This window comes from Anolis sagrei, chromosome 2 (genome assembly GCF_037176765.1).
Source record: "Anolis sagrei isolate rAnoSag1 chromosome 2, rAnoSag1.mat, whole genome shotgun sequence".
In the NCBI taxonomy this organism is placed as follows: Eukaryota; Metazoa; Chordata; class Lepidosauria; order Squamata; family Dactyloidae; genus Anolis; species Anolis sagrei.
In genome coordinates, this window is record NC_090022.1 from 1159138 (window position 1) to 1177202 (window position 18065).

The window sequence follows — 18065 nt, forward strand, 5'->3', positions numbered from 1 at the left end:
CCAGCAGGTAGGCACAAGTTGGAAGGGCATTTGAAGACTCCAGTTTTGTTCCTGAGTGTGAAGCCACAACAATGAACCTGTGGGGTTGGACTGGGGGGCCCTTCTGGTCTCTTCCAACTCTTTGGTCCTGGGAAGTGCCGCTGTGGCTTGAGTGTCCGACTGCAGCTCCCGAGACCAGGGTTCATTTCCCTTCTTGGTCACAGACCCCCCCCCCCCCCCCCCCGCCCGCCGAGTGTTTTTTCTGGTCCTGCTCTGGGGTCTCCTTCCCGGATTGGTCTGCCCGGCAACAGAAGAGTCAGCGGCGGGCCTTTCCCCCATTGGCTGGCCCGCGGCGGGAGGGGCGTGTCGGAGGCGCCGTCCTTTCTTCCGACGGGGCCACTCATTCCTCCGCCCGGCGCCCCCCAGCAGAGCCCCGAGGGAGCGAGCGAGTGAGCATGGCGGGGCCGGCTCTTCCCCGCGCCCTGCCCGCGCCCCTCGCCCTCCTGGCCGCCCTCCTCCTCCTCCTCGCCCTCTCCCGCCCCACCGCCCTCGCCGCGGAAAGTGAGCACTTGGGGAGGGGGCAGGAGGCTTTGTTCCGGGGGGGGGGAGGGAGTCTGGGTCTGCCTGGGTGCCCCCCCCTCCCCGTCAAGAGCGCTCCCCACAACGCGCGGCTTCTTGTCCTTCTCCTTCTGGCAGAGGCACCCAACTACGTGGGACTGTCCTTCTTCCTGGAGAGCTTCCCGGGATCGGGGCCCGAGGCGGAGGCGGCGGAGGCGGGCGAGGAACTGCAGGAGTTCGAGGGCGAGGCCATCTTCCAGGTGGACTGGGCCCGGAAGACCGTCTCCTGGAACCTCCCCGAACTCTCCCGCTTCTTCTCTTTCGAGGCCGCGCAGGCCCTGGCCGCCCTCTCCATGGACAAGAACAACGTGGAGGTCGCCATGAAGCTCAGCAACGGGACGAGCGGCCAGAACGGTACAGGCCTGACCCCGGAGTCCCCCTGCCCTGCCCAGCCCATCCCCCTCCCCGTCGGGCCCCCTCCTTGGAGGAGAGGCAGCCCTTGCCGGCCTCTCACCCCAGAGAGGAACCCCACCAAGCTGTCACTCTTCTTGCAAGTCCACCGCAGAAGGGGAGGCTGTGCTTGGTTCAGTGGCATCACTTTGAAATTGTTTGGAGAATGCATTGTCAAAAGTGTTCATGGCCAGGAGCCCCCGGTGGCGCAGTGGGTTAAACCCCTGTGCTGGCAGGACTGAAGACCAACAGGTCACAGGTTCGAATCCAGGGAGAGGCGGATGAGCTCCCTCTATCAGCTCCAGCTCCTCATGCGGGGTCATGAGAGAAGCCTCCCACAAGGATGATAACAACATCAAAGCATCCAGGCGTCCCCTGGGCAACGTCCTTGCAGACGGCCAATTCTCTCACACCAGGAGTCACTCCTGACACGACAAAAAAATAAAATAAAAAATGGCCAGAATCACTGGGTTGTTGTAGGTTTTCCAGGCTGCCTGGCCAATATGTTCCAGAAGCATTCTCTCCTGATGTTTCGCCTGCATCTCCGTCAGGCATCCTCAGAGGTTGAGAGGTCTCTTGGAAACTAGGAAAATGGGGTTTATATCCCTGTGGAATAATGTCCGGGGGGGGGGGGAGGGAGAAAGAACTCCTGTCTCTTGGAAGGAGGTGTGAATGTTTCAGTTGGCCACCTTGATTCTCATTTGATGGCCTGGCAGCATGTGCACAATTTCAACAGAAAGGAAGAAACCATGAAAATGGACAAAATGGCTCCCAGTACTAAAAAACTCTAAAATTATATCAGTAAATAAAAAACAAGTCTCAAACACAGGGAAACTCCAGAGAGGAAACAATCAGGGAGAGCTAATCACCTCTCCACAAAGGATTCCCCCAGGCAGGAACAAGCCACACCTAAAAACTGTCAGGCCATCAAATGCTGAAACATTCACACCTCCCCCCAACAGGCAAGAGTTCTTTCTCCTACCCAGGACATCATTCCACAGATATATAAACCCCATTTTCCTAGTTTCCAAGAGACCTCACAACCTCTGAGGATGCCTGCCAGTGATGTGGGCAAAATATCAGGAGAGAATGCTGCTGGAACATATTGGCCAGGCAGCCTGGAAAACCTACAACAGCCCAATGATTCCAGCCATAAAAACATTTAACAATAGATTCTCTGTCTCCATTTACACCACATTTCCCTCTGCAAATACTTTCTGCCCTGGTGTTCCTCGCAAACCCTGAAGATGCTGCAGTTTATCCGCTAAGCAAACTACATCTCCCTCTATAGACCAGCCTGGGCAGTGTGGTCATCAAGGGCGGCTGGTGGGAACGAGAGAGAGGGCCTTCTCCGTGGCCGCCCCCCACCTCCCCATTTTTCAAGAAACAGCTGTAAACATACCTTTGCTCAATGTATTGTCGAAGGCTTTCATGGCCGGAATCACTCGGTTCTTGTGGGTTTTTTCGGGCTATATGGCCATGTTCTAGAGGCATTTCTCCTGACGTTTCGCCTGCATCTATGGCAAGCATCCTCAGAGGTGGTGAGGTCTGCTGGAGCTGGGAAAGAAGGGTTTTTATATCTGTGGACTGACCAGGGTGAGACAAAAGGCTTTTGTAAGTTGTATGCTAATCAAGGTGGTCAGTTGAAAAGATTCACACCTAGCCCAACTTACAAAAGCCTTTTGTCTCACCCTGGTCAGTCCACAGATATAAAAACCCTTCTTTCCCAGCTCCAGCAGACCTCACCTCTGAGGATGCTTGCCATAGATGCAGGCGAAACGTCAGGAGAAATGCCTCTAGAACATGGCCATATAGCCCGAAAAAACCCACAAGAACCGAGTGATACCTTTGCTCACTGGCTTACGAGGAGGAGGAGGAGGAGGAGGATTAGTTGGTAATACTACCATTATACCTCTGATGAATAGTTACCATCTGTATCCCTGCCCTACTTGCACCACCAGTTCAATAGATATCTTGAGCAATGATTAATCTATTTGCCCCATGTATTGTTATGTTTGGGCATTGAATGTTTGCCTTTTATGTTTGGACTCCTCTCAGAGAAGGCTGAGAGGAGATATGATAGCCATGTATAAATATGTGAGAGGAAGCCACAGGGAGGAGGGAGCTAGCTTGTTTTCTGCTTCCTTGGAGACTAGGACACGGAACAATGGCTTCAAACTACAAGAAAGGAGATTCCATCTGAACATTAGGAAGAACTTCCTGACTGTGAGAGCCGTTCAGCAGTGGAACTCTCTGCCCCGGAGTGTGGTGGAGGCTCCTTCTTTGGAAGCTTTTAAACAGAGGCTGGATGGCCATCTGTCAGGGGTGATTTGAATGCAATATTCCTGCTTCTTGGCAGAATGGGGTTGGACTGGATGGCCCATGAGGTCTCTTCCAACTCTTTGATTCTATGATTCTATGATTCTATGACTCTGCCCTGAGTCCCTTCGGGGAGATAGAGGAGAATATAAATAAATTATTATTATTATTATTATTATTATTCATAAGGATAAAAGGTTAATAAATGTCAAAAGCTGGTTTTGGGGGGTTTTTTTTGCAAATTTATTTATTTATTATTTATTTCCCACATTTGTATCCCACTTTTCTCACCCTGAAGGGGACTCAGGGCAGCCTTACAACAGGCAGCAATTCAATGACAATCCAAAAATAAATCCAAAAATAAACAAATACAATTAAATTCAATAGAATTAAAATATCAATTAAAATCACACAAATGCCAATTATAGTCCAAGGCCTGTCCATCTGTCAATCACATTAATTCATTATCATTATTGCACTGCCTCAGTTACTGCTCGAATGCTTGGTCCCACAGCCACGTCTAAAGTTTTTTCCCCTGAAGGTCGGGAGAGAGGGGACTGACCTGATTTCACTGGGGAGGGAGTTCCACAACTAAGGGGCCACCACTGAGAAGGCCCTGTCCCTCGTTCCCACCAGTCGTACCTACAGAAGAGGTGGGGCCGAGAGCAGGGCCTCCCCAGAAGATCTTAATCTCTGAGGTGGTTCATAGGGGAGATACGTTCGTACAAGTAAACTGGGCTGGAACCATTTAGGGCTTTATAGCCTAAAGCCAGCACTTTGAATTGTGCTCAGAAGCAGACTGGTAGCCATTGGAGCTAGCCTAACAGAGGAGTTATATACTTCCTGAATGCCACCCCAGTAAACAACCTGGCTGCTGCCCATTGGACCACTTGAAGCTTCTGAACAGTCTTCAAAGGCAACCCCATGTAGAGCGTATTGCAGTAATCTATTCAGGATGTAACAACAGCGTGCGCCACTATGGCCAAGTCTGACTTCCCAAGGTACGGACACAACTGACACATAGGCTCATCCCAAGGAGCTTTGCTCTTGCTTGTCTCCCTTTGCCAGCTGCCCCTTCAGCCAAGGTGTTCCCTCAAGACCCCGTGGAGCTGGGAGACCCCAACATCCTCATCTGCTTCGTGGACCGGTTCTTCCCTCCAGTGCTGAACGTGACTTGGCTAAAGAACGGGGAGGTGGTCTCTGAGGGGGTGAAGGAGACGGGCTTCCTCCCCAGCGAAGACAATGCCTTCTCCAAGTTCTCCTACCTGCCCTTCGTCCCAGAAGATGGAGACTTCTACACTTGCCGAGTGGAGCACTGGGGGCTGGAAGGGCCCCTGACCACAATCTGGGGTAAGTCAGCAGATTTGGCTCTGCTTGGTCTCATTGTGGAGATAGGGAGATGCTGGACTCAACTTCCATCTCCTCTCAGAATTGGGATTCTTTTTAGTTTAAGGTTTTGCTTACAGTTAGGGAATTCTATTTTGGTGGTGATTTTCAGGGCAAGAAAGGGACAAAGTAGTTGTGGGGTGAACACAGCCCTGGTTTCTCATTCCGTAGGACGCAAGGTCCCCTGGACCCAATAGAGAATCAATGTGAAGACCATTTTGGTGACAAATAGGGTGACACATTTCCTCCCATTCATCTCTGAACTCCAACCTGCCCATCCAATATGTTGTTGTTGTAGTAGTAGTTGTTGTTGTGTGGCTTCACTTCATTTCTGGCTTATGGTAACCCTATCATGGGGTTTTCAGGGGCTGAGATTCCTTCACTCTCACAGGCCACCCCTTGGTTGCCGTGACCAAGAAGGGCAATGAACCCTGGTCTTGGGAGCTGCAGTCTGACACTCAGGCCACTGCAGCACGTCCCAGGACCAAAGAGTTGGAAGAGACCGCAAGGGCCACCCAGTCCAACCCCACAGGTTCATTGTTAAGGCATTGAAACGCGCTGATGGCATTTCGGAAACAACTGAAAACTTGGATGTTTGAGCAAGCATTCGGCTAATCCGATGCGATGAAGTTTTTGATCAAGGACTGGCAATCATAGACAACGAATTGGATTATGATTTTAATTAAGAGATGCACTGGTCTGTATTGGTGGCCCAATACTGTGTATTGTATATGTATGTGTTTTATATTTTTATATTTTTAATCGGAATTATTGTTGTTTTTAAATGTTGTAAACCACAATGAGTCGCCGTTTAGGCTGAGATATTAGCGGTATACAAGTGTACTAAATAAATAAATAATAAATAAATAGTAGGCATGTGCGATCCATGGTTCTAAATGGTTCTCAAGTATTTACAAAATTAAGTGGTGCTGGTGCTTTGTTTCTAAAGTGTTTCTAAAGTTTTGGTGGTGAAAATTTCAGAACTCTAACAAAACTTTCAAAATTTTGTTATAAATGGCAGTTCCTAACTGGTTCTGTCCTAAAAACATGGCAAAACTTTATTGCACTGCAAAAACTTTGTCTTTGTCCAAGGGACATCGCCCTTGAGCACATTTGGGTTTGTTGAGTTTCCACCAACTGAACAGAGTTTCTGCCTCAAAAATAAAGTTTCAGGAGTAAAGAGCATACAATGAAACAGCAAATAACACTTTCAAATCAGGAACAGATTTTCTGGAATGTGTCCAGAGGAGGGCGACTAAAATGGTCAAGGGTCTGGAGAACAAGCCCTATGAGGAGTGGCTTTAGGAGCTGGGCAGAAGAGAAGGCTGAGAGGAGATATGATAGCCATGTATAAATATGTGAGAGGAAGCCACAGGGAGGAGGAGGGAGCAAGCTTGTTTTCTGCTTCCTTGGAGACTAGGACGCAATGGGACAATGGCTTCAAACTACAAGAGAGGAGATTCCATCTGAACATTAGGAAGAACTCCCTGACTGAGAGCCGTTCAGCAGTGGAACTCTCTGCCCTGGAGTGTGGTGGAGGCTCCTTCTTTGGAAGCTTTTAAACAGAGGCTGGATGGCCATCTGTCGGGGGTGCTTTGAATGCAATATTCCTGCTTCTTGGTATAATGTGGTTGGACTGGGTGGCCCAGTATGTCTCTTCCAACTCAGGGATGCAATTTTCCTGCTTCTTGGCAGAATGGGGTTGGACTGGATGATGGCCCAGGAGGTCTCTTCCAACTCTAGGATTCTATGATTCTTTATTATTAAAAAATGTTTTATAAAAACTTTGAAAATTGACCAAAGATCAGTGGTTAAGTCAAATGTTCTGAAATTTGGTGAGCTAACTGTGGTGAAATTTTGAAAGTTTTGTTAGAGTTCTGAAATTTTCACCACCAAAGCTTTAGAAACACTTTAGAAACAAAGCACCAGAGCCCCCTAGTTTTGTAAGCACTTTTGAACCATTTAGAACCATGGATCTCACATGCCTAAAAACTAGGGTTGTCAAATGCCCTACCAACTTACGTCTGTCTGCTGGAATTTTGGATGGCTGCATTAAAATCATGGAGATGGAACGTATAGTAAAAGTAATCCCTGTTGCCCCTGAGCTGGCAACCCAAGTCAGATGGCACACAGGTGTTGCAGCACCACAGGGAAGTAATGCTACCCCTCTATTCTGCTTTGGTTAGACCACATCTGGAATATTGTGTCCAATTCTGGGCACCACAATTCAAGAGAGATATTGACAAGCTGGAATGTGTCCAGAGGAAGGCGACTAAAATGATCAAGGGTCTGGAGAACAAGCCCTATGAGGAGCGGCTTAAGGAGCTGGGCATGTTTAGCCTGAAGAAGAGAAGGCTGAGAGGGGATATGATAGCCATGTATAAATATGTGAGAGGAAGCCACAGGGAGGAGGAGGGAGCAAGCTTGTTTTCTGCTTCCTTGGAGACTAGGACGCAAGGGAGCAATGGCTTCAAACTACAAGAGAGGAGATTCCATCTGAACATGAGGAAGAACTTCCTGACTGTGAGAGCCGTTCAGCAGTGGAACTCTCTGCCCCGGAAGGGAGTCTGGTGGAGGCTCCTTCTTTGGAAGCTTTTAAGCAGAGGCTGGATGGCCATCTGTCAGGGGTGATTTGAATGCAATATTCCTGCTTTGGCAGAATGGGGTTGGACTGGATGGCCCATGAGGTCTCTTCCAACTCTTTGATTCTATGATTCTATGATTCACTGGCTTGATATGTGGTAACTTTGTGATAGCACACAACCAACACAGATGAGTAGAGTAATAGATGTACGGTGGGGTTCAGAGACTGAGTGGGAAGGAGCTGTGTCACACTTTCCCCCACCCACCTTCTCCTGTCCCACCCACAGAATCCAAGGGGCCCGTTCCTGTCCCGGAGACGGCCGAGAATGTGCTCTGTGGTCTGGGCCTGGCCATCGGCATCCTGGGCATCGTTGTCGGCACCGTCCTCTTCTTCAAGGCCATGGGGATGACCAAGCACAACAGCCGCAGCAGACAGAGAGGCGTCCAGTGAGTCCAGACTGTTTCGCATCAGCAACACAGCTGAATTGAGAAGCAATAATAATAATAATAATAATCTTTATTTATACCCTGCCACCATCTCCCCAATGGGGACTCGGGGAGGCTTATTTATTTATTGATTTATTTATTTGCTATACTTGTATACCGCCGTTTCTCAGCCTAGCCGGCGACTCAACGCGGTTTACAACAACTTATAACAAACAACAGTATACAGTTTAAAAGCATAAAAACACAATCCACAGTACATATATCAATACACAATCCAATTCATCTCTTGACTAAAATCGCAATCCAGTGTCGTCGTCCAAATTGCCAGTCCTTCAATCATTACACTTATTGCACTGAGTTAACCGAACGCCTGCTCGAACATCCAGGTTTTTATTTATTTTATTTATTTATTTGGGGTTCTTGTACCCCGCCCTTCTCACCCCGAAGGGGACTCAGGGCGGCTTACAGCTGCAAGGCGCCCTTAGACGCCTGCTACACAACAATCATCACAAAAATATAACAGTACAAAATCCCACAATTCAACATTATCCAATAAAACAGTAAAATGATAAAACAGTAAAACAATACAAACCTAGATCTTCCTCCTACCCATCAGTGTACAACCAACTCAACGATCTGTTTTTGGTTCCATTTCGACAATCCTGCCGATCTTACACATCTGATTGTCTTATTTGGTTGTCATTGTCTAATTGCCTGGTTGCCCAAAGGCCTGGTTCCACAGCCATGTCTTCACCCTCCTCCTGAAGGAGAGGAGGGTTGGTGCTGTTCTGATTTCCCCCGGGAGTGAATTCCACAGGTGGGGGGCCACCACTGAGAAGGCTCTGCTTCTCGTCCCCACCAGCCTCACTTGTGAGAGTGGTGGGGTCGAGAGCAGGGCCTCCCCAGATGATCTCAAATTGCGAGGTGGGACATAGAGGGCGATACGTTCGGACAGATACACTGGACCAGAACCGTATAGGGTTTTGTAGGTTAGGACCAGCACCTTGAATTGTGCTCGGAATTGAACCGGCAGCCAGTGGAGCTGGCACAACAGGGGGGTGGTATGCTCCCTGTATGTCGCTCCGGTGAGCAATCTGGCTGCCGCACGCTGGACTAATTGGAGTTTCCGAACAGTCTTCAAGGGCAACCCCACGTAAAGCGCGTTGCAGTAGTCTATCCGGGATGTAACAAGAGCGTGGACCACCGTGGCCAGATCAGACTTCCCAAGGTACGGGCGCAACTGGTGCACAAGTTTTAATTGCGCAAAAGCTCTCCCGGCCACCGCCGAGACCTGGGGTTCCAGGCTCAGTGGCGAGTCTAGGATCACTCCCAAGCTGCGAACCTGTGTCTTCAGGGGGAGTGTAACCCCATCCAGCACAGGCTGTAACCCTATACCCTGTTCGGCCTTCCGACTGACCAGTAGGACCTCTGTCTTGTCTGGATTCAATTTCAATTTGTTAGCTCTCATCCAGTCCGACACAGCAGCTAGACACCGATTCAAGGTCTGGACAGCCTCCTTGGTGACAGGTGGAAAGGAGTGACAGATCTGGACATCATCTGCATAGAGATAACACCGCAGTCCGAAACTCCGAATGATCTCCCCCAGCGGCTTCATGTAGATGTTAAATAACATTGGGGACAGAATAGATCCCTGAGGGACTCCACACGACAAAGGTTGTGGAGCCGAACAGGTGTCGCCCAGTAACACCTTCTGGGACCGTCCCTCAAGAAATGACCGGAGCCACTGCAAAGCAGTACCCCCAAGTCTTTTCCGGAATACCATCAATGAGGGGGCTGATCTTACCTCCATGGGAAGGGCGTTCCAAAGCTGCGGGGCCACCACAGAAAAGGCCCTGTCTCTCGTCCCCGCCAGCCGCACCTGTGAAGCAGGCGGGATAGAGAGCAGCCCCCCCCCCCCCAGAAGATCTTAGGGTCCTGGTGGGCTGATAGGCCGAGATACGTTCGGATAGATAAGTTGGGCCAGAACCGTTTAGGGCTTTAAAGGCCAACGCCAGCACTTTGAATTGAGCCTGGTAGCAGATCGGCAGCCAGTGGAGCTGGTGCAGCAGAGGAGTTGTGTGCTCCCTGCACTTTGCTCCTGTTAGTACCATGGCTGCCGAGCGTTGGACTAATTGGAGCTTCCGGACCGTCTTCAAAGGCAACCCCACGTAGAGAGCGTTGCAGTAGTCTAAATGGGATGTAACCAGAGCGTGGACTACCGTGGCCAAGTCAGACTTCCCAAGGTACGGGCGCATGAGGCCAAGCCCAAACAACAAATTACAGCAGAATAAAACTAAAAATGCAAACAATAAACAACAACATCATAATTACACAAAACATATGAATGCATAACAATATAAAATTACAATAAACAATCACAGTGACAATGGGCAGGCTACATGTAATAATGTCGTCGTCCAAATTAAACTAATTAAAAACAGATTAAGCAATGGCCTAGCATAGGGGGCAGCATCTCCCCCAATGGAAATAACTTTGCAATGGAGGGAGTGGGGGCAAGAAGGCTTTCCTTGGGAGGGGGATTGGAGTCTTGGGGTCAATCCTGACTTTGAGCCCTACCGGGACCCCACCTGCTCCAGGGATGCTTCAATGAATCTATACTCCAAATGTGCATTGCATCCTGCTCAACCCTCCTAACCCTAATGTAATGCAATATAATACTAATAATATTATTATATAATTATATATTTATATTACATGTAATATTACTAATAATATTACAATATAATGGTGTAGTACAATATAGTAATGTTTAATACTGATATTGTACTATGCTAATAGTATAATATATTGTATTGTCGAAGGCTTTCATGGCTGGAATCACTCAGTTCTTGTGGGTTTTTTCGGGCTATATGGCCATGTTCTAGAGGCATTTCTCCTGACGTTTCACCTGCATCTATAGCAAGCATCTATGGATGCTTGCCATAGATGCAGGCGAAACGTCAGGAGATATGCCTCTAGAACAGGGGTAGGGAACCTTCGGCCCTCCAGGTGTGGTGGACTTCAACTCCCACAATTCCTTGAGGCTCGTGTAAGCCTTTGGGGCGAATGCCGAGCCTCAAAGAATTGTGGGAGTTGAAGTCCACCACACCTGGAGGGCCGAAGGTTCCCTACCCCTGCTCTAGAACATGGCCATATAGCCCGAAAAAACCCACAAGAACTGAGTATAATATACTGTTTGTATATATAGCTTGTATGCTGCTCTGAGCCCCCTTTGGGGTGAGAAGGGTGGCATATCAATGTCATAAATAAATAAATATAGCACTAATAATAATAATAAATTAATGAATAACTCTGCTTCCTCCCTCAGGTGAGAAAGAGGGGAGCTCCTTTCCCTGCAACAGCCTCCGCAATGACCTCTCCTCATTTGCCGCTCTCGCTCTCACATCTAAGGCCAGCTTCCCTGCCGCCATCAGCCGCAAGAGCCCCCCGTTTCCTCTGTCCTGACTCCCCCATAGAACCCCACTGGGGACCCAAACCAAAGAGACTAGATGCAGCCAACGCGGTCCTCCACCAGTATCCATCCATCCATCCATCCATCCATCCATCCATCTGGCAACCAGCAACTGATGCATTCCAGCATCAGCCAAAGAAGTAAACCTATATGATGGCTGAGATTGGTTGCTCTTCTTCTGTGCCTTCAAGCTGTTTCTGAGTTTGCTTCACCTTTTGGGTAAGATTTCCTCAGAGGAGGTTTGCCCTTGCCTTCCTCTGAGGCTGAGAGAGTGTGACTTGCCCAGGGCCACATAGTGGGCTTCCATGGCCAAGTGGGATCCACAGCCTAGTCTCCAGAGTCCTATCCCAGCACTCCCAATGCCCATCAATACCTCCTTCCAGGCCTTTGGGAGAGGGCCTTTCCCAGTTCTGCGTATCCCTGAGGGAACTCTCTCCTCTCATTCAACCAGAAGGAAAAGGAGACACCCAGCTGATTTCGTGAAGCGACAATTGTAGAGAGATCCTAAAACCTCTAGAGCTTTTGCCTTCTATTGCTCTTCCAGACTGATTTTGCAAAATCCTAACCTTGCCTATTATGCATGTGTTTTAAAATCAAGAGCTTTAATGGCATTCTTACCATCTATACTGTTTTAAATCTGTTAGATGGCTTTTACTGTACACCTTTGGGTAAACAGGTGGTGAATAAATAAATACATAGTTGGATTTGGGAGTTCCAGCTTTGTTTACTTGTTTATGCTGCGACACAAAGTCAAATAGTGAGGAAATGTGGTTCTTGCCAAACACAATCCACTGTGAGGGAACAGGTGCAATTTAGTCGTGCCCCATTGATGGGGGTCAGGGGACAGGTGGGGTCCCCACAGAGACGAGAGGTGTGCAATAGCCGCTTCAAGATGGACCAGGAATGAGATGCCAAACGGGGTCAGGGAGGACATACAACAGACTCCTAGAGCAGCAGCAAAACAAAACAGCACATTAAGCGTTCACTACATACAACTCCTGTTCTGTCGCGCTCTGGGCCTGTAACAGCTGTCTTTTCTATAGAACGTATACTTTAAGCCCAGCGGGAAGCCAGGGGGCCTCAAAGAGAGGTTCTCAGGGATTTTTCTGAAGTGATGGTCTTTAGTGTCTTTAATGATACAACAAAGTCTTTATTATGGAACAAACAACAAAACTTCAATGGTTCAAACACCACTTCAAGGCTTTCTTAGTCTAGTCCTCAATGGGCTGGTACCTGACTTTGATTAACTGTACTTTCTCTGTAAGAAAAAACCCTTTTTAACCTCTCCCAGGCTGTTTACTATCTTTGCCTCATCAGTGTGGGTCCTACTACCAATTCCAAATGCGTCTGGGTATCGAGTAGACCTACCAGCCGAGGCTTGTAGATATTTCAGCTGGAGTTCAGTGGATCTGTAGTGCTGTCCTCCCTCCGAGAATTCTTTGAGAACTTCAGGGCTGTTTTCCCTCTGATTGCTGTGAGGCTGAGAGGCTGTGAGCTCTCAGCCAGAGCCTTGGGACCTTTTCTCTGGAATTTCTGTTTCTGTTTCCCCGGATGATCTTGAGAAAAGAAGCTTTTCTACGGGATGAGCTGGTCTACGTCCTATGGTTTAGCTTCCTTATGAGAGACTGCGCCCAAAAATGGCTCCTTTCCCTCCCAGAGCCTTGAACAAGGGGCAGAACCAAAGCTTAATTATGATGGACAGGAGACCTGCCCTATGACTGCAAACAGATAACAAAAAGAAAATAAAGTTGGAGCTCCTGGTACAGCCGTACCAGCACAGCAGGAGAAGCCTCTCTTCCAGCACAGAAGGGGCAGCATCCCTGAGGAACTTGGGGAGGGGGCCCATGAGGGGGGGATAGACACTCTATACACCCATTCAACCATCCTCCCACCCATCTCCAAAGATGGCACTCACCTCCAGAGAGCCCTGTGACTCTTGCCAACAACAGGTCTGAACAAAACTTGGCACACAAACCTAACATGGTAAATTGAAAATACTGGAGGGAAAATAACCAAGGATGTTGGGAGTTGTAGTTCACCCACGATCAAAGAGGAAGCCATAGGGAGAAGGAAGCAACTAGTTTTCTGCTTCCCTGGAAACTAGGACGCAATGGAGCAATGGCTTCAAATTACAGGAAAGAAAGGAGATTCCATCTGAACATGAGGAAGAACTTCCTGACTGTAAGGAGAGCTGTTCAGCTGTGGAACTCTCTGCCTTGGAGGGAGTGTGGTGGCGGCTCCTTCTTTGGAGGCTTTGAAACAGATGCTGGATGGCCATCTGTTGGGTGTGCTTTGAATGCAATTTTCCTGCTTCTTGGCAGAATGGGGTTGGAGCCTATCAGGGCTGTAGCCAGAAAAAAAAAATTCGGGGTGGGGGGGGGGGAGAGGTGAAACTTTTTTTAGCAAATCATGAAGAGTAGTTCGATAACACAACAACAACATTTTAAATACAGTCCAAAGACCCTTATTGCTCTGTGAAAGGTATAAGATACAAAGTGTGCAAGGTTAGTAAGGCCAAAAATAAACCCATTGTCCTAGTTCCAACAGACCTCACGACCTCTGAGAATGCTTGCCATAGATGCAGGCGAAACGTCAGGAGAGAATGCCTCTAGACCATGGCCATATAGCCCGAAAAAAACTACAACAACACCACCTTGTTTCTCTAAACATGAGGCAAATCAGGGAGGTCGCCCTCCTCCTCCTCCAAGTAGGAAAGGGACTGAGAAGTGCGGGGGGGGGGGGGGGTCCCGAAGAAGCCCCCCTCCCCCTCCTCCTTTGCCCAGAGTTGGAGACTGAGATACGGCCCAAGTGCAATAAACAACAAGCAGTAATACAATACTAGCAATAAACAAAATAAACACTACAATTAATATAACTCACAAGAAGACAATAAACACAAGAATTGTAAAACCTACAGCTGGGCCAAATGTAATAGTTAAAACTTTAAAAATAAATGCTGGACATGAACAGCCATAGGACTTTCTCGCCAATGCTAAGCCCTGGCTTTTTTGCAGAACATGCTCAACCACACCCTCAGCCTCCACACCTCTGGCCCTTGACTGGCCTCTCCCTGCCCCCCCCCCCATCCTGTCCATCTCCTCCTTGCACTGCTTCTCCCAGGACTGGACACAGCAGGCAAGGGGATTATTCCTGACCCAGCTGAAGAGGAGGGAGGGTTGAAGTCAATACGAACTTTTGGAGGGTCTCCCCAGTAGAAGAGACCCCTAGGACCGCACCAAAGAGGGTCTCTAACCTTGGTGAGGACAGAGAAGACAAATTCCGGTGACAAAAAATATATATTAAAAATAATAAAAATCTCACCAAAGTGGAAAAAGATGGCAACCGAGGTTCTTTATTAGCGATTCAGCTGGATCGGATGCAGTTGCGGGGATAGCTCACCCAAAACAAAGTTTTGCAAGCATTTTATAGACAAAACACATACAGAGATTTCAAATTTCCCGCCCGCCCTTCCCCACCCAGCTCCTCGGTGATTGGCTGATGGCCCGAACAGCTGGGAGGAGGCTTGGCGGCCCGCCCTCAGCCTGAGCCAATCACCAGGCTTCCCCGCTTCTGGGGAGCCAATCAGGATGCTTTCCCCGCTTCTGGGGATTGACGAATCAGGGAAGAGGAGGCGGGACGATCAGAGACAATGGAAGGCGATGGGATTATGACATGAAAGAATCGGCCAGCTGTGGCATTGAGGCATTGTTTTGCCGATGGAGAATTGATTGAATTAAGAAGGGTTTTCTTGCCCCTGATCTGATAAGAAGAAGTTTGCTTTGTGTGCCAGGTGAAGAAGACGGAACTGGCACAAAGACTCCCTGGCGGGCAGCTTGGCCAGCATTGTTTGAAATAATCAAAACTTGCCTTTGGGGAAGTCACCATTGATCAGACCAACTCAGAAAATCAATGGAGGATTTCCCAAGTTATTGTCCATGCAAATGTCTGTGAAAGGTTGGTTTCGAGGGGGCAACAGCCCCCCTCAGGCACTGAGTGTTTCCTGGTCACTTTTCTGGGGCAAGGGGCAAGGGTAAAGCAAGAGGGCAAATGATATTTCATAGGAAGATACATACATTCAAATCATAAGCATTTCATAGCAACAAAGACCCCATCCCTATCCCATGTCCCAATTATATTTAATAAAATAATTAATTTTTTTGGAGACTTTGAGTCCAATGTCCTTGAAGAGAGTTCAAGAGAAATAATATTTCCTGAGGTTTCAAGCAAGCAGCAGACACTCCTTGATCTTTGCAAAGGCTGGCAGATGGAGCTCCGGCCATACTGCAATGAATTCACATCCTGGTCCTTGGAAAACTAGAATCTCTTCCCAAGGTCTGGGGGCCCCCTGGCCAGGCTCCTCTCCAAAGTCCCATGGGGGAACCACATCAAGTCCCCAAGTCTGGAGCTCAGCAGGGGCGGGCGGCAAGAGCAGTCGAACGGTTACCATGATCCCGGCGTTTTTGGCAATCAGCTGTTTCTAGTAAAATATATTCTCGAAAATTGAGAGGCTATTTCCTGGGCGTAGGGATCCAAAATAAGAAAAGTGAGATAGCAGATAGGCTTAGAATTTAGTACAGAAAAATATGGCATTAAAATGGAGCCGATCCGCCATTTTATAATTTTTGCGGATACTGAGATCCGAAAGGAGAAATCCCGTATCCGCGGTTTCAAATAACGCAGATTCGGCGTCCCCGGAACGCCAGGAAGGCATCCCGGGCAGGCTCGCGGTTCCCCAGAGCCTGGAAAAAGGTTAATTTCATGCAATTTGATGGTTCAGGCAAGGAGAGACACAAAGTATCAAGCAGAAAAGTTAAAAGTTGCAATTTCAAGTACCTTTATTAGGGGAATAGCTACAATGTTAGGGCTTGGGGGAAAGTGATAGAAAGGCACAGGGGCTGAGTGCAGTCCTAGTTTGAGCTGTCTGTTGGGGCACATTTCATCAGTTAGTCCCAATTGTGGCTTCTAGGAACTGCGGAACTCTCCGCTGCGGGTCAGACCAACTTGAAGGCGGGGGCTTCCGCTGCCCTCGATGACAGGGTGGGGCTTCCCTCCTCTTAGGCTCCTCAGGATGCAGCCTGGAATAGCATTGGCCTTTTCACTGCTGCATCACATCCTTGGCTCATGTCCCGCTTGTGGCCTCCCACGTGGGGCCTTTGAACCCATGGCTTAGTAGAATCTGAAATCACAACAGAATTGCCCCCCTTTTGCATGTGTCAGGATCCTGCCAGGTTTCTTTCTGGTTCTGCCCTGTGTCATTATTGCTCTGTATAATCACATTGGTTATACAATTATGGGAATTATTATTATTATTATTATTATTTAAAACTTTTGTATCCCGATCTTCTCAACCTCTCTGAAGTTAGAAATAAGAATTCTTTCCTATTATCCATGCAAGAGTGTCTTTGGCTGGGGGTTTCGGTAATTGCTATGGCTTTTTTTCCCTGAAGGCCAGGTGATCCCCTTACATATTTCTTTAGGGGGGGGAAAGGAGCAAAGGGTCAGGCTAGGGTCAGGAGCACATAGAAATATAGAAATCATATAAAATGTATACACAGGGGAATCCTATGCAGGCACCTTCCCATCTAGGTCCACAGGGATGAAATAATAATAAAAAGGCAAACAACATCATGACACAATATGAATTCATAGGTTGCTTTGAGGTAAGTTCATGTGTAGCGAACGTGTCCTTGAGGAGAGTGAAGTCCCAGAGTGTGGCAGGAAATCAAAAAGTCACAAAAGGAGTCTATGGAGTTCCACTGGGCCAGAACACAAAGCCCTGGAGTGCTGGGATGGATCTTGGTGCCGTGGTCCTTGGAAAACTAGGCCTTCCTCCCAGGGCTGAAGCCCAATTACTGGCCTGGTCTCTGATAGCCTCCTGGGGTGGCCACATTGAGTCTCCGTGGCAGGAGCCCCCCAAGAGGGGCGAAGAAATGGACAGCGGTAGCGCAGCAGCAGCGAGGCTTGCAGTCTGACAATCAGCTGTTTTTCCCTTTAAAAATAATACTTAAAAACCAGTGGTTATTTCCTGAGCGCAGGGGTCTGAAATGCAGGGAGCGGGATAGCAGATAGCGTTAGAATTTAGCTAGGAAAAATATGGCATCAAAATGGAGGTGATCCGTCAACTTGTGGATACGGGGACCTGAGTGGTTTCTGTATCCGCGGTTTGAGGGAACGCAGTTTCGGCCTCCCCGGGACACCAGAAAGGCATCCCAGGCGAGCCAGCGGCTGCCCGCAGCTCGAAAAAGGATAAGTTTATGCATTGGGACAGTTTCAGTCAGAGAAAGGACACAATGTATCAGTCTGGAGAGGTTAAAAGTTACAATTCAATCTAATCTTTATTTGGGGTTCGTTACATAGTTTGGGCTGGAAAGCGAAAGGAAGGAATTCATAAAGCTGTAGAGCAGTGCTTCTCAACCTGGGGGTCGGGACCCCTGAGGGGGTCACGAGGGGGTGTCAGAGGGGTCGCCAGAGGCCATCAGTAAACACAGTATTTTATTTTGGTCCTGGGGGTCCTGGGGGGAAGTTTGGCCCAATTCTATCATTAGTGGGGTTCAGAATGCCCTTCGATTGTAAGTGAACTATACATCCCAGCAATTGCAACTCCCAAATGTCAAGATCTATTTTCCCCAAACTCCACCAGTGTTCACATTTGGGCATATTGAGTATTCATGCCAAGTTTGGTCCAGATCCACCATTGCATAAGTCCACAGTGCTCTCTGGATATAGGTGAACTACAACTCCCAAACTCAAGGTCAATGCCCATCAAACCTCTCCAGTGTTTCCCATTGGTCATGGGAGCCAAGTTTGGCTGGTGGAGTTCAGAATGCTCTTTCATTATAAGTGAACTATAAATCCCAGCAACTACAACTCC

The 18065-nt window shown here is 48.4% G+C and overlaps 2 protein-coding genes across 3 annotated transcripts in view; one reads left to right on the plus strand and one right to left on the minus strand.

The window, feature by feature from the left end:
- LOC132765349 (bromodomain-containing protein 2) overlaps positions 1-18065 on the minus strand; it is a 463888-nt gene that overhangs the window by 84672 nt on the left and 361151 nt on the right. The window lies entirely within an intron of this gene.
- On the plus strand, positions 392-11905 carry LOC132766337 (RLA class II histocompatibility antigen, DP alpha-1 chain-like). 2 transcript variants are annotated; one of them, XM_067464980.1, is made up of 5 exons: positions 392-540; positions 676-951; positions 4375-4656; positions 7563-7767; positions 11051-11905. In XM_067464980.1, the coding sequence occupies exons 1-4, from the start codon at positions 435-437 to the stop codon at positions 7724-7726; spliced, it is 828 nt and encodes a 275-aa protein (XP_067321081.1). In that variant the 5' UTR covers positions 392-434; the 3' UTR covers positions 7727-7767; positions 11051-11905. The 2 variants fall into 2 exon arrangements, with proteins under 2 accessions (XP_067321081.1, XP_067321080.1); XM_067464979.1 differs by having other exon boundaries at positions 7563-7722.